Source organism: Electrona antarctica (genome assembly GCF_951216825.1).
Source record: "Electrona antarctica genome assembly, chromosome: 19".
Lineage (NCBI taxonomy): Eukaryota > Metazoa > Chordata > Actinopteri > Myctophiformes > Myctophidae > Electrona > Electrona antarctica.
Window position 1 is genome coordinate 12,229,147 of NC_136800.1, and position 12,948 is coordinate 12,242,094.

The 12,948-nt window shown below is 44.7% G+C and overlaps 1 protein-coding gene across 1 annotated transcript in view; it reads left to right on the plus strand.

Annotated features, from left to right (window-relative positions):
* xkr4 (XK related 4) overlaps positions 1–12,948 on the plus strand; it is a 47,234-nt gene continuing 34,286 nt past the window's right edge. The window contains exons 1-2 of the mRNA XM_079529404.1: positions 1–335; positions 11,305–12,286. Of these exons, the coding sequence (XP_079385530.1) occupies positions 11,508–12,286 (779 nt within the window). The 5' untranslated portion in view covers positions 1–335; positions 11,305–11,507. The remainder of the gene's footprint in view (positions 336–11,304; positions 12,287–12,948) is intronic.

A 12,948-nucleotide genomic window follows, 5' to 3' on the forward strand; every position in this document is an offset into this window, starting at 1 on the left:
CTCCCTGCTCTTTATGTTTAATGATGGTGTTTAATTGTGCCGAGCAGGGAGAAAATTACAGCAGAGCCGAACGCCAAGATAATATATTATTATGCACACTTGTATTCTGATTCTATAATAAATATTGGTTAAATCTATTCGTGAGTTATCTGACCGAAGTGTATTAGTGGTGACTAACCAGCCCCAGCTGAGCTTTGGGGAGTCATCCATATCCCTGTATGGATACAACTTTTAAAAACACCATGAACAAACATGGCAGTCTTTCTGTTCCTGGCGGTCTGCTGCTTGCCTCCGTCTACCACTCCACCAGTCTGCCTGTGAATGCCTGTCTGTCTGTGAGTTCACATAACCTTTTTACCTGCCTTTTTCAATATATGCCTGTCTGACTGTATCTCCGGTTGCCTACCTTTCTGCCTATTTCTCAGAGTTGATCTGCCAGTATTTCTCTCTCTGTCTATAATTTTGACTGTGTGCCCGACACCCGTATATGTCTGGCCGCATACCAACCGGGCTGTCTCTCTCTTTCTGTCCAGATTTGCGTGTTTTTGGCGTCGCTCGTCTATAAGTATAATCGGGATGGCTGCCCGCCTGAACCTGTCCATCTGTCTTTGTGGGGGGTTTTTTCTACCTCCAAAGCTGTTGGGAATGTTTGCCAGTCTGCAATCACTGTCAAATGTTTTCGCTGTCGGGTGGAAACCTTGTATGTCTAAAACCATTCCTTTTTTAATATTATTTAAAAAATGATGCAACGCTCTTGTCTGAAGTAGGGCATTAATTTAGGGGGGGAAAACAAACAAAAACCCCAACACATAGTTTAAATATGGAGATACAAGGTGTCTGCCTGACAGCAACGATATAAACCGTGGCTCTGGCACCAATTAAGAACATCCAGATAGGCAGCGGAGAACATGAAGGTCAACAAGCAAACTTGAAAAATAATATTGATTGACAGCACAGCGAAGGTTGAAAATACAGAAGGAGAGCTGCCAGGTCAATATCTTCAAATGCAATCAATCATGTTATCTAGGTTAAGGCACTATACTGTAGGTGAGGAGGTATTTTGCGTGCGTGTGTGTGTGCGCGTGCATGAAAGGGCCGAGGTGGATGGGTAGGGGTGATTGAGAAATGGAAAAACTGAAAGGGTCCTGACTTGTACTGTTGGTGCTGCTGTAAACACACATGTCACACGCATGACACACACACACACACACACACACACACACACACACACACACACACACACACACACACACACACACACACACACAGCCGTGTAAGGCCTCTGATGGAGATCATCTGTCAAAATGTAGAAACATGAACAAATTAGTGACTTTTTACTAAAATGTGTGTGAACTGTGAATGTAACGTTTGTGTCTGACCAATCTGGGAACTCATTCAGTAGAAAAGGGGGGGAAAGAACATTTCCAGGTGGACACCACCTTCTTTTTCTTAGTCCACTTCCTCCGGGGTGCTCCTGTGTTTATTCCGACTAACAACAACGCTACATGTTTAGGGCAGTGGTGAATCTGTCCTAAGAGATTAGTTCCAGACTAAATGGACTAAATTAACTGTAATGGGCATGACATCAGGGTGTCCACATCTCCATCCCTGATGAGACCTGGGCACCATGTATGGTGTCCGACACACACTGGTGCCCAACACCAAATTCATGATTCCATAGTTAACTGCGACCTTTGGTCGCAAATAATATAGAAATCATATAGGTTATACTACAGAGGATACCAGCAGTAGTCCCATACTGTAACAGCCACTCAGGACTGAGACAATGCAGGGTTTGGCTTTGGCTGGTGTACTGTATACGTGTGTGCAGGCTTTGGCTGGTGTACTGTATATGTGCAGGCTTTGGCTGGTGTACTGTATGACTGACACGCCAGTGTTGATTTTGACAGCAATGTTTTAGTCTAGTTTTCGTCAACAAAATATAAGATTTTAGTCGACTAAATCTACTGTTGATTTTGTCGACACAAATGTATTTTGGCGGGCCTTGATGCCATCGCAATGCCTGGTTTTACACTTGGTTCAATTGGTTGCATGCTGAAAATAACCGATCTGCAATCGCTCACAACGCGTCACAGCGTTATGAGCTACAGCGCAATATAAAATTAGGCCTACTTGTCCTTTAGTTCTATACGGGATGTCTTCTCCACTAGTCCCCTCCCTAACATTATAGTCTAGTTTTTATTTGTTGACGAAATTGTCAATATATTTAGTCATTTTTTTTTGTTGACACAGTGTCACAGTGTGACACACACACTAGATTTACTCTGTGCAGGCGTGTGTGCGTGCGACATGTGTACGTAAAGGGCTTTGGCAGGAAGCGAAAGCATCTTACTGAATCATTAATTCTCTCATTCATTAATTTGGTGACCATTTAGCAGCCTCCTACTCTACTAACAGATGGATTAGATTAGATGTGTTGTGTTTTATTGCACAATAAAGCACAACAACACTTAGTTCAGCAGCAATCCACTCCACTAAGCAGCATAAAAGCATAAACTAAATTCAGTCAGACAACTCTTAGAGTGAATTTAAAATATATATTTATCGAGCTTAATTGAGCATAGATATATGAAGCATAGATTGATGCCAATCAGGGCTCTGACCCTATTCATTCCCTGTAACATTTTAGTTAAGTTATAAGCCAAATAGAATTACAGGGAAGGAATAAGACCCCCATGCAGGGGGATCTAGACACAGAGCCTACAGGTGGATGCTGGGGAGGCGGTGGGGTTTGCAAAAACTTCATGAGCAGCAGGTTAGCAGCAAGCGAGGCAGGGAGACAGCAGCAGCGGCGCACGTCCGCACAGCAGGAGAGAAGCCAGGAATGAGCAGGTTGGCAGTTAAGTTTAAAGCCGCTCTGATCAGGTAAAGAGTACATGAGACTATAGTCACCTGATCAGGTAGGCACGCTCACGAGTTGTCTGCCTGAACTAGCTACGCAGGCTTCGCATCATTTATAAAAGAGAGAAATGTGTGTACAAATATCTATAATAACTAATCATTTTAGTTAGTAATATCCTCAGAATCTTTGAGGATGGAATTGGCGCCCATTTGAGGCTCACAAAAATACATCATGAATTAACCACTTGGGTCCTCCTGCAGATGGGCTAGCTATTATTGTATTAAGATACCATATAGATTGGTTTCAATAGCGTTTAAAAGTTCTGGTTATAGCATCTTTAAAGTTGCATTGTGTGATGAAGATGGTCATAAAGGCCTGAAGGTTTCGTTGAGATATTACTGACCAGTATTCCTGTGTTGGACATCCATGTTGTTTTTCCCCCTCTAATCTAAGGATGTTGCCAAAGCCCACCCAACTCTAAGGTCCTCAAGTCAGTCGACTGAGTGAGGACAATTTCACTGCTTGTGTTTCTGGTTGGAAACAAACTAGTCTTGCCCAAACATGGAGCATATTTTTCAGCACTTTGCATAGATTTGTAGCAAGCCATTCTGTTGGAAAAACATATGTATTCTGCTGCTGATTTTATCTTATGTAGTTTCTTTAGTTTAAGGACTTGTTAAGAAAGGCTTTAGAAATAGTTTTTCACCTCTCTCTCTCATTCTCCATTTAATTCTCTTCTCTGCAGAACTCTCAGAATTCCTTCTGTTCCTTGTCCTCTTTCTCCATCTTGAAACACAAAAATGTCCGAGTTGTCTGGATATTTCGAACTGCTCTTTCTTGTACCTGTAGAATACCAGCGCAGCTACTTTTACTTTATTATGGATAAATCATTACCACTCGCCTAAGCATGGATATTCCTCCTGGGGTCCGTCACACCCACAATGCAAATCAACATACAATAGGCACAACAGACAGGTATTCTGGTACAATATAGAAATGCAACTTTACAATATTTTACATTTCATAATGAACAGCCAAGGCCACTAGCCACCCCAAAAAGAATGTGACAGCGGCCACTAGCCACCCTAAAAACAATGTGACAGCGGCCACTAGCCATCTCGTGGGCACTGTACTGTACGCCATGGCAGCTCTGCTGCTAACAGGAAGCCCTATCTGTCACAGTAAGCTATTTAACCATCCTCCTTTGTGTGTGGCTGTGTGTGCACGTACTTTAGTAAGCGCTTGAATCTATATGCATATGCCTAAACATGTGTATTCCTGCGATTAGGTGTCGGTTCATGCATGCATGTGTCTGCTTAATGTGAATCTGCATGTGTATGCATGTGAATTCTCTGAAAATGCATGCCAATGTGCATGAAAGTGCGTGCGTGCGTGCGTGCGTGCGTGCGTGTGCGTGCGTGGGACGTATGTGTTAATCTGTGTGCGTGCATGTGTGTGTGGTGCCAAGGTATTTACCACAGCTCTGTGGCGTCTGGGCTGAATAGACAGGGACAGATGGAGCGAGCATGGAAGAGTAGCAACGGGAGACCACCCCCGTAGTCATTGTATTAACATACTCTATACATTGCATATTGATTAAAATACAGTTGTATTCATAAAAATAAGTCCCATATTGTAGTTTTAAAGCAGCACTCCATAACTTTCATGACTCTACCTGGTGGAATTGGAACCTGGGTCCTCTCACAGGTGAACCTGGGTCCTCTCACAGGTGCCAGAAGTTCTACTGTTTGACTAAAAGGGACAGCTTGTTTGAACAGAGTCTGGCGTTTTGATTTTGATGCAATCAACTCAATCATACTCGTAACGAGTATTTTTATACTGTGGTACATTATTGATACATTCACAGAGTAGTTTGTCCACCTCTTGTCAATCAGTAATGGTCCATCTCCTACATGACCACAGGATAGACATTTATCAATAGAAGAACAGCTGGGACCTACTGTACTACGACCACTGCAATCTCTTTAGCTATTGCAATAAAATATACCATACAGATGGGTCAAAATATATTTGTATTCACAAACACATTTATTGCTTGGTCTTTTGCCGCTGCCGAGGGTTGTTCATGTGACATTGTCCTTGCTTACTTCAAAACAGAGATCCCGACTTCAGAAAATATCAATCAGGTTATGGTGGCCATATAGACTGTGCACAAAGGGCCAAGCTGATACTTGTCATGACATGAATCATGGGAATTGTAGGATTTCAGTGAACAGTGAACAATTAGACGGAAAGGGAAATCCTGTCAATATTTATTGTATGAGAAATATTGTTGTTTCTAGACTATGATAATCAACAAATAAATGAAACAAACAGCACATCAACACCATATATCAATCTGTACCGTAATCGATTGCTATAGCTATACACACACACACACACACACACAGCACACATTTGTGCATAAATATATGTGCAAATGCATGTTTGTATGTATGGGCAGTAGAGGATAGTGGCTTGTCGGTATGCTACAGTATATCCTGATCCTAGAGCCCAGGGATGGATTCCTAATGGGATTGGCAACCTAAAGTAAAATATGACAGAACAATGTGATGTGAATATATGACGCTGATGCATAACAGTGGTGAAAAGTAACTAAATACATTTACTTAAGTACTGTACTTAAGTACAATTTTGAGGTTTTTGTACTTTACTTGAGTATTTCCAATTTCCAATACTTCTACTACACTTACTCCACTACATCTCAGATGGCGGTGAAATCCACTTTCTATTGTACTGCCCTCTTTATCATGATTGAAGAAAAATACTCTTTGACAAAATAGATGTAGGTCGGTCCCTGGATAGCGTTTTAGTTAAATACTTATTTGATAACCTTACATTCGTAATTTCATTCATTTTTTTATCCATAAAGCCTGGAACAGAAGAAAACAACTTGTGCATAGTGGCACTGTGATGGATCATACCAACTATTTTTTTCCCAAGCTGAGCTGAGTTCTTTGTTGCGACTGTAGATCGCAACAAGTTTACTATGAATTCCTCAGTCGGCACCTGTCAGTCAGTCCGTCAGCCACGCCTTGTGGCACGCTCCATATATGGCCAATTAATTCCATATGTTGACCTGACCTCATCAAACCCTGTACTGTGTACACTCAATACACTGCCTCCGCTGCCACCCTTAGATCTCAAGCTGACCTGTTCTGACATTCCATATGTTGATCTGATCTCATCAAAACCCTGTACACTCAAGACACGCTCCATACATGGCCAGTACAGAATTCATTCCATATGTTGATCGGACCCCCCATGCCAAAGTGCCAGCGCTCGCCCAGCAGTCTGCTGTCACCCAGGCGGATGCATGCACGCGACCTCGCCCTTTAGGGCGATTATTTAACAATAATGTAACTATTGGGAGCGTAAAATTAAACCAAATGGACCCATTTGGTTTCATTTTACACTCCCAAGAGTTAAAGATCTATAAGGGCCCATTTGGTTACCAACTCATTTAGCTGGGGACCACCTGGAACCCCCTCAAGGACCACTGGTGGTCCCCGGATCACTGGTTAAGAATCACTGATATAGGCTGACCTAATGACAGATGTAACAAACCATTGAAACCAGTCTGTCTAGACAAGACAGTATTTCCCTGGGAGATCTTTCAAATTAAGGGTTGACTCTAGATTAATCAAAGGGTATTGTGTGCAATGAATCAATCAATTAGAACACATCCAACAGTCCCTCCGGGCTATGGGGTCTATATTCTCTTCCTCTAAACACACGCTTGATATTGCAAACATGTATTATATCTGGCCCTGACTTCAAAGGAACCTCAACGAAAGGTCGCTGCTTATGTGCGCCGCTCACGTAGCCATGTCGCTCACACACTCACCTAGCTATACTCAAACACAACCTGTCAACCAATGTATTTCCCCCGGATACAATATTTTCCGACCAATCACAACACTTGTTTCATACACGGAGAATGTAAAGCGCCAACGTCATTTCCTTGAGCGGTACTTCCGACAAAATCCCGTTACTTCCGTCAAATTCCAACAATGCACTCTACAGCGTCGTGTTTGTAGATCAGTTCTTCTCTACAAACAACACTGTCGTACAATGCAGTGTAGCCTACCATACACTTTGACTGCTTTATAGAACTTACCAATGGTGCTGAAACACATGAACTAACCATGGAAACACAGGAACTAGCCATAGACATATAAAGGTAGACGCCTCTTCCGGCTCGGGGGCGTCTGTATCTCAAGGGAAGGCAACATGGAGGCAACGGGAGGCGATATTGGCCAGCTTTCCCGAGATTCCTTGCGAAGCATAGCGGAAGCAGAACGGAAGGGGACATTCGGTGAGTCGGTAGGCCAATCAGAGGTGCGACTCCCTCTCTCCCAGCAGCACTTGCTTTGGCAATGTCCCGGAAAAGACGCGCTGTGATTGAGTGTCTTAGAGTAAGCTATAGATATTTTAACTCTATGGCCAGTAGTCACTTGAGTGGCAGCGACGCAGCGTGCCTTCAGGACAGGAATCTGCTTCACTTCCTCCTCCAGTTGCAGACAGGTCGCTCCAACGAACTGCAGCGACCAATGAGGCATCTATATTTTTTAGGGCTTTTAGTGTAGATTTTCGTCTTACACAAACATTACATTCCCATTGACAATGAATGGAGAATTTTCGTCATGTGTGTCTGAGCAAATCGATGTATGATGATAAGAAGTAAGCGCCCCTCACTTCACATGGGTGTGATTTTTGAAGCGCTAGCCCCTCTTTTGTCCCCACAAAATATCCGCAACACAAATATTAAATGCCATTGACAATGAAGGGAACATTTACGTCATATTGTCCCCACACGTCAAAGTCAAAGTCGTACGTCACACACGTTGAAATTTGTTCTCCGCATTTGACCCATCTCTTGGAGGGTTGAGCTGCAGCCAATGGGACCCAATGCTTCATATTTGCCATCGACAATGCCAGGAGAAATTAGGTCATGTCCGCAAAACAAACATTAAGTGCCATTGACAATGAAGGGACAATTTATGTCATCTTGTACCCAAACGTCTCATATTTGCCATCGACAATGAAAGGAGAAATTAGGTGAAATGTCTGCCAAATATGATGTAAATGTGTGGCAACAGGCATTCTGATTGGCCAGTATGAGATGATGCATGATGTACGATGATAAGAGCGCCCCTCACTTCACACAGGTGTGATTTTTTTTAATATCTATGGAACTAACCATGTTGCTGAAACACAGGAACTAACCATGGTGCTGAAACACAGGAACTAATGGTGCTGAAACAGGAACTACCGTAACCATGGTGCTGAAACACAGGAACTAATGGCACTGAAACAGGAACTAACCTTGGTGCTGAAACACAGGAACTAATGGTGCTGAAACAGGAACTAACCATGGTGCTGAAACACAGGAACTAATGGTGCTGAAACAGGAACTAACCATGGTGCTGAAACACAGGAACTAATGGTGCTGAAACAGGAACTAACCGTGGTGCTGAAACACAGGAACGAATGGCACTGAAACAGGAACTAACCATGGTGCTGAAACTCAGGAACTAATGGTGCTGAAACAGGAACTAACCATGGTGCTGAAACACAGGAACGAATGGCACTGAAACAGGAACTAACCATGGTGCTGAAACTCAGGAACTAATAGTGCTGAAACACAGGAACTAACCATTGTACTGAAACACAGGAACTAACCATGGTGCTGAAACTCAGGAACTAATGGTGCTGAAACACAGGAACTAACCATGGTGCTGAAACTCAGGAACTAATGGTGCTGAAACACAGGAACTAACCATGGTGCTGAAACTCAGCCTCTCTTACCTGATGTTCCGTGTGTCATGTTATCATGCAGATGTGACTATGCTGTTAATTATCATGAAGCCAATGGAACGGCATAACTTGATGGCATATTGACACGTCATAGACGCTTATTTATAGCCCACTGTGCGTGCGTGCGTGCGTGCGTGCGTGTGTGTGTGTGTGTGTGTGTGTGTGTGTGCGCGTGCGGGGGGTGAATGGTGAACAGAACATTTTTAAAAAGAGAAAATTCTGTAGGCTAATTTGATCTAATTTTGTTAAAGAATGCACTACTTTTCAGAACAGAAATGTCAGTATGCTATTCATCTCTTCGTTCAATAACTGACTATTGATAGAGGATTTTAAGCGTAAGCTACTTAAGCTGACGGATTTCTCATCAGTTTTATTTTAAGATGTTTGCAGCAAAGACCCCCGGTTTGACTATTTAGGTACTTGCAGGAGGGGGGGGGGGGGGGGGGGGGGAGAGAGAGAGAGAGAGATGATAAGAAGTAAGCGCCCCTCACTTCACATGGGTGTGATTTTTGAAGCGCTAGCCCCTCTTTTGTCCCCACAAAATATCCGCAACACAAACATTAAATGCCATTGACAATGAAGGGAACATTTACGTCATATTGTCCCCACACGTCAAAGTCAAAGTCGTACGTCACACACGTTGAAATTTGTTCTCCGCATTTGACCCATCTCTTGGAGGGTTGAGCTGCAGCCAATGGGACCCAATGCTTCATATTTGCCATCGACAATGCCAGGAGAAATTAGGTCATGTCCGCAAAACAAACATTAAGTGCCATTGACAATGAAGGGACAATTTATGTCATCTTGTACCCAAACGTCTCATATTTGCCATCGACAATGAAAGGAGAAATTAGGTGAAATGTCTGCCAAATATGATGTAAATGTGTGGCAACAGGCATTCTGATTGGCCAGTATGAGATGATGCATGATGTACGATGATAAGAGCGCCCCTCACTTCACACAGGTGTGATTTTTTTTAATATCTATGGAACTAACCATGTTGCTGAAACACAGGAACTAACCATGGTGCTGAAACACAGGAACTAATGGTGCTGAAACAGGAACTACCGTAACCATGGTGCTGAAACACAGGAACTAATGGCACTGAAACAGGAACTAACCTTGGTGCTGAAACACAGGAACTAATGGTGCTGAAACAGGAACTAACCATGGTGCTGAAACACAGGAACTAATGGTGCTGAAACAGGAACTAACCATGGTGCTGAAACACAGGAACTAATGGTGCTGAAACAGGAACTAACCGTGGTGCTGAAACACAGGAACGAATGGCACTGAAACAGGAACTAACCATGGTGCTGAAACTCAGGAACTAATGGTGCTGAAACAGGAACTAACCATGGTGCTGAAACACAGGAACGAATGGCACTGAAACAGGAACTAACCATGGTGCTGAAACTCAGGAACTAATAGTGCTGAAACACAGGAACTAACCATTGTACTGAAACACAGGAACTAACCATGGTGCTGAAACTCAGGAACTAATGGTGCTGAAACACAGGAACTAACCATGGTGCTGAAACTCAGGAACTAATGGTGCTGAAACACAGGAACTAACCATGGTGCTGAAACTCAGCCTCTCTTACCTGATGTTCCGTGTGTCATGTTATCATGCAGATGTGACTATGCTGTTAATTATCATGAAGCCAATGGAACGGCATAACTTGATGGCATATGACACGTCATAGACGCTTATTTATAGCCCACTGTGCGTGCGTGCGTGCGTGCGTGCGTGCGTGTGTGTGTGTGTGTGTGTGTGTGTGTGCGCGCGTGCGGGGGGGTGAATGGTGAACAGAACATTTTTAAAAAGAGAAAATTCTGTAGGCTAATTTGATCTAATTTTGTTAAAGAATGCACTACTTTTCAGAACAGAAATGTCAGTATGCTATTCATCTCTTCGTTCAATAACTGACTTGATAGAGGATTTTAAGCGTAAGCTACTTAAGCTGACGGATTCCTCATCAGTTTTATTTTAAGATGTTTGCAGCAAAGACCCCCGGTTTGACTATTTAGGTACTTGCAGGAGGGGGGGGGGGGGGGGGGGAGAGAGAGAGAGAGAGAGAGAGAGAGAGAGAGAGAGAGAGAGAGAGAGAGAGAGAGAGAGAGAGAGAGAGAGAGAGAGAGAGAGAGAGAGAGAGAGAGAGAGAGAGAGAGAGAGAGAGAGAGAGAGAGAGAGAGTCGAGCAGGCAAAGCAATGATGTCATAGTTCTCAGCCATGGAAGAAGCATATGGTTTGCAGCCCTTTCTCTGCTAAAGTAGTCGACTCCAAGTAAGGTTACCATTACGTTATTTATTGTCCTATATATCGTTTTAGGCTACATTTTGAGAGGCACAATGTTCATATGGCTAATTATTTACGTTTGTCATCAATAGCGAAACAAACCGTATAAGTTTATGTCCATGTGTCATCATCAATCACAAGGAACCAAAATGTGCAAAGGGGATCTATAGAGATCCACAATATTCACATTATCACTCATTAACAAATCAAGTAGCCTATAAAAACCATTACGTTGTCAAGCAAAACATTTTTGATTCCATGTAGCTATACATTCTTTAATTATTTATTTTTCTATGAATAGGCGGCGCTATAACCGAAGTATGACAGAAGAGGAGAGCAGCTAACCCTGCCCAGAAGCCAGAATCCCAGCCGGAGCCTCGAACCCAACCCGTCAAGACAGAAAAGCACAGCAGAGGCACGATAAGAAGGGTGTCGACGCAAGAGGGAAAGGAGGGGAGGCATCAGCGGAGGATACTTGTAGTAGAATATTCAGAGACCCTAACAATGGCGGCTAAATCGGACGGGGTGCTGAAGATTAAGAAGAGCGATGTGGCGTTCACGCCTCTGCAGAACTCGGAGCACTCGGGCTCCGTGCAGGGGCTCAACCCGGCCGGCTCCCAGCCGGACTCGGCGGGCACCGGGGACGGGGATTTCGTGAACGGGGAGTCGAGGTGTTGCGGCGGCGGCGGGAGCTCCAACTCGACGTGCCTTCGACTGGGCAGCAGGGAACGGCAGGAGCCGCAGAAATACACGCTGTGGGACTGCCTGTGGATCCTAGCCGCAGTGGTGGTCTATTTCGCCGACGTGGGGACCGACGTGTGGCTGTCGGTGGACTACTACCTCCGCCGTCAGTACTGGTGGTTCGGACTGACGCTGTTCTTCGTGGTGCTGGGCTCGTTCTCCGTGCAGGTGTTCAGCTTCCGATGGTTCGTCCATGACTTCAGCGCCGAGGAGAGCGGCAGCGCGGCCGGCGCCGGTGGCTCCTCCGCGGGGCCGGGCTCGGGCATCGGCGGTAGTGCGGCAAACTGCTCCCACATGGACGGGAGCAAGTTGCTCAGCGGCTCGGCTTCGCACGGGGACGTCACGGCGGCTGCTCCCCAGCAGCAGCATCACCCGTCCACGCCTCAGCGACAGGCGTCGACCGCCAGCAGGAACACAATGAGCAACAGCAACGCCAGCACCGTCGGGGGCGGCAGGAGTAAAAAACGCTCGCCCTCCTACTCGCTGTTCGTCTGGTTCGCTCAGTCCCTCATCCATATTCTACAGCTGGGACAGCTATGGAGGTAAGATGGAATGAAATCATATACTCTGTGTGTGTGTGTGTGTGTGTGTGTGTGTGTGTGTGTGTGTGTGTGTGTGTGTGTGTGTGTGTGTGTGTGTGTGTGTGGCGCTCCGGCATCTATAGCCTGCGCGCGTGTGTTCTTGGATAAATGAATGAAGGAGTAAACGGGGAGGTACGCTCGGTATATCGTGCTCTGGCAGCACGTAGACACACACTCACAGCAACGCAGGGGTCGCTTAACGTTGCCAACTGCTTGTGTTTTCATTAGCCTACAGCACGGTTTAGGGTTCATAGCCTATCTGCTATTATTAGCCCCGTTCCCACTACAGTGACAAAATGGGAATAGCCCTGAGTAGGTATAGCCTATATATAATATAGGCTTATTTGCTTGCCATTGTTTACACTAGAGGTACAGGAGCAAAAGACGAAAAGGGTTTGGGCGGGTAGCTGTGGTTCAGGAGCGTGAGTGGCCGTCTGGAAACCAGAAGGTCCCCGATTTGATCCCCTGGCCTTTCTGGCTTTAGTGGCTTCCTTAAGTGTCCTTGAGCAATACACTAAACTGCTTCCAATTAAGGAGCTGCAGTTTGTTGCCTTTACATGGTTGCCTCTGCGTCATCTGTGTGTAAATGTATAGTAGCCTATTATGTGTAAATGGATGAATGT